Below are 4,035 nucleotides of genomic sequence, written 5' to 3'. Positions count from 1 at the left end.
TGGGGAAAGGGCTGTCATCACAGCTTGCCCTTATGGTTTATATGCTGTATGATATCCTCCATCATTCAGAGGAATGTGTGAGAGAGATCTCAGGTCTGGTGGGAGCACATTGTGGCGACTGACCACTTTCCTCCATGTTTCCTCTGTTGTTGCTGTTTACCGCGTCGGAATCTCCCCACACGCTCTTCCTTCTACATCACTAAACCGTGGAGAAGCACCACATTGTCACAAGTTAATGATGAGAACAGAACGCCTCAATAAATCCGATCTGCCTGTTTACATGACAGTCGCATTGTCACATATCTGATTTATATCTGATTTATTTCCACATATGAAGGAGACCTGAAACCGATCGCTGAATATTCGAAATGCATGCGTTTTTTCCTGTTTACACGGTCATAGAACAGATCCGATCTGTGTCACATATGAACAAAAAATCTGAATTGGGTCACATTTATCTGCAGTGTAAACGGGGCCTTAAACTTTAACAGTACACAAGCAAGAAGTGCTAAAGTTACCTGATTTTGTATGTCTGTTTGACAATTTGACAAGCTCTGTGCAACTGGGCGTAACCGCTGTAAACTACTGATTATCAAGACCGCCTCCCCAGCATTTGATCAGGGCACGTTAAGGATGCAGGTTTTCTCCAAGTGGTGCTCACTGGCGTTGACAAGATTGGGTATCGAAATTTGGTACCGAACGATAAAAAATTTTTCCGATACCCGGTAGTATCGAGACGATTCGGTCGGTGCTTAAAAGGTATCGAACTCGATACCCAGCCCTACCTATAACAGCAGATGACAGCACTGCTGTCTGTAAATGCAGAGATGATGAAGATGATGAAGATCTGTAACACACTCCCATCCTCATCAACACCGTCATTCAGAAACACCGTCTAGATGAGCCTCAGGCTACTGCACCTGTGCTTCATCTCTTAAAACGACAGGAGCCTAATAAACCCACAGCCATGCGTCAGACCGCTTGGACATTCACAACCATGTTCAGAACAGAACTTACTCCAGTCTTACTGCAGCTGTGAGCAGATCTGCTAAACACGAGAGCCGGAAACACCATTTATTCTTCTGCTGCTAATTATCATCCTATAACAATGTTTTGTACTGTACATTCCCTCTATTATAGAGAGTTCTGACCGTCCAGAGTGGTCTGGTCCAGTTCCCTGTGTGTTATAGGTCAGTAATATACTGCATTCCCTCTATTATAGAGAGTTCTGACCGTCCAGAGTGGTCTGGTCCAGTTCCCTGTGTGTTATGGGTCAGTAATATACTGTTTTCCCTCTATTATAGTGTGTTCTGACCGTCCAGAGTGGTCTGGTCCAGTTCCCTGTGTGTTATGGGTCAGTAATATACTGTTTTCCCTCTATTATAGTGTGTTCTGACCGTCCAGAGTGGTCTGGTCCAGTTCCCTGTGTGTTATAGGTCAGTAATATACTGTTTTCCCTCTATTATAGTGTGTTCTGACCGTCCAGAGTGGTCTGGTCCAGTTCCCTGTGTGTTATAGGTCAGTAATATACTGCATTCCCTCTATTATAGTGTGTTCTGACCGTCCAGAGTGGTCTGGTCCAGTTCCCTGTGTGTTATGGGTCAGTAATATACTGCATTCCCTCTATTATAGTGTGTTCTGACCGTCCAGAGTGGTCTGGTCCAGTTCCCTGTGTGTTATGGGTCAGTAATATACTGCTTTCCCTCTATTATAGTGTGTTCTGACCGTCCAGAGTGGTCTGGTCCAGTTCCCTGTGTGTTATGGGTCAGTAATATACTGCATTCCCTCTATTATAGTGTGTTCTGACCGTCCAGAGTGGTCTGGTCCAGTTCCCTGTGTGTTATAGGTCAGTAATATACTGTTTTCCCTCTATTATAGTGTGTTCTGACCGTCCAGAGTGGTCTGGTCCAGTTCCCTGTGTGTTATAGGTCAGTAATATACTGCATTCCCTCTATTATAGTGTGTTCTGACCGTCCAGAGTGGTCTGGTCCAGTTCCCTGTGTGTTATGGGTCAGTAATATACTGCATTCCCTCTATTATAGTGTGTTCTGACCGTCCAGAGTGGTCTGGTCCAGTTCCCTGTGTGTTATGGGTCAGTAATATACTGTTTCCCTCTATTATAGTGTGTTCTGACCATCCAGAGTGGTCTGGTCCAGTTCCCTGTGTGTTATGGGTCAGTAATATACTGCATTCCCTCTATTATAGTGTGTTCTGACCGTCCAGAGTGGTCTGGTCCAGTTCCCTGTGTGTTATGGGTCAGTAATATACTGCATTCCCTCTATTATAGTGTGTTCTGACCGTCCAGAGTGGTCTGGTCCAGTTCCCTGTGTGTTATGGGTCAGTAATATACTGCATTCCCTCTATTATAGTGTGTTCTGACCGTCCAGAGTGGTCTGGTCCAGTTCCCTGTGTGTTATGGGTCAGTAATATACTGCATTCCCTCTATTATAGTGTGTTCTGACCGTCCAGAGTGGTCTGGTCCAGTTCCCTGTGTGTTATGGGTCAGTAATATACTGCATTCCCTCTATTATAGTGTGTTCTGACCGTCCAGAGTGGTCTGGTCCAGTTCCCTGTGTGTTATGGGTCAGTAATATACTGCATTCCCTCTATTATAGTGTGTTCTGACCGTCCAGAGTGGTCTAGTCCAGTTCCCTGTGTGTTATGGGTCAGTAATATACTGCTTTCCCTCTATTATAGTGTGTTCTGACCGTCCAGAGTGGTCTGGTCCAGTTCCCTGTGTGTTATGGGTCAGTAATATACTGCATTCCCTCTATTATAGTGTGTTCTGACCGTCCAGAGTGGTCTGGTCCAGTTCCCTGTGTGTTATGGGTCAGTAATATACTGCATTCCCTCTATTATAGTGTGTTCTGACCGTCCAGAGTGGTCTGGTCCAGTTCCCTGTGTGTTATGGGTCAGTAATATACTGCATTCCCTCTATTATAGTGTGTTCTGACCGTCCAGAGTGGTCTGGTCCAGTTCCCTGTGTGTTATGGGTCAGTAATATACTGCATTCCCTCTATTATAGTGTGTTCTAACCGTCCAGAGTGGTCTGGTCCAGTTCCCTGTGTGTTATGGGTCAGTAATATACTGCATTCCCTCTATTATAGTGTGTTCTGACCGTCCAGAGTGGTCTGGTCCAGTTCCCTGTGTGTTATGGGTCAGTAATATACTGTTTTCCCTCTATTATAGTGTGTTCTGACCGTCCAGAGTGGTCTGGTCCAGTTCCCTGTGTGTTATGGGTCAGTAATATACTGCATTCCCTCTATTATAGTGTGTTCTGACCGTCCAGAGTGGTCTGGTCCAGTTCCCTGTGTGTTATGGGTCAGTAATATACTGCATTCCCTCTATTATAGTGTGTTCTGACCATCCAGAGTGGTCTGGTCCAGTTCCCTGTGTGTTATGGGTCAGTAATATACTGCATTCCCTCTATTATAGTGTGTTCTAACCGTCCAGAGTGGTCTGGTCCAGTTCCCTGTGTGTTATGGGTCAGTAATATACTGCATTCCCTCTATTATAGTGTGTTCTAACCGTCCAGAGTGGTCTGGTCCAGTTCCCGGGCCCCGCGCTGCTCCTCCTCCTTCATCTCCACATCCTGCGGCTCTGAGGTGTTTTTCTCCTTCGGTTTCTCTCGTCTCTTCGCCGTCGCCTCTTTCATGCTGTCGCACGGTGTCGGTATTCGGTGTCGGTGATTCTCCGGTAATGTAAATAAACAGCTCCTCTGAGTTGCTGCAGCTCAGCACTGATGCTGAAGATGACTGGCAAATCTGACGGCCGAACTGCACTCTGGGCCGTCGCGCTCTTGCTCGTGCGTGTTTTGGCGGCGGCAGGAGGAGATGCTGCCCCCTGCTGAGCCGCCAGAGGAACTAGAGCAGTGCTGTCTGTTATTTATGTTTTAGAGATGATGTTTTTTTATTTATTTTAGTGATGTTTGTTTATTTTATTGTTGTTTGATTATGTATTTTAGTGACGATGTTTGTTTATTTATTTTAGTGATGATTGTTTATTTTATTGATGTTTGATTATGTATTTTAGTGA

General features: G+C 45.3%; 1 protein-coding gene across 1 annotated transcript in view; it reads right to left on the bottom strand.

Moving 5' to 3' along the window:
* The window catches only part of LOC130246333 (tenascin), a 16,809-nt gene extending 13,154 nt beyond the window's left edge, over positions 1-3,655 (bottom strand). The window contains exons 1-2 of the mRNA XM_056479212.1: positions 3,529-3,655; positions 1,018-1,045 (exon numbers count right to left, since the gene is read on the bottom strand). Coding sequence (XP_056335187.1) covers positions 1,018-1,045; positions 3,529-3,655 — 155 coding nt within the window. The remainder of the gene's footprint in view (positions 1-1,017; positions 1,046-3,528) is intronic.
* Positions 3,656-4,035: the final 380 nt, after the last annotated feature.

This window comes from Danio aesculapii, chromosome 19, assembly GCF_903798145.1.
Source record: "Danio aesculapii chromosome 19, fDanAes4.1, whole genome shotgun sequence".
NCBI classification, from domain to species: Eukaryota; Metazoa; Chordata; class Actinopteri; order Cypriniformes; family Danionidae; genus Danio; species Danio aesculapii.
This window is presented reverse-complemented; position numbering and strand designations above follow the sequence as displayed.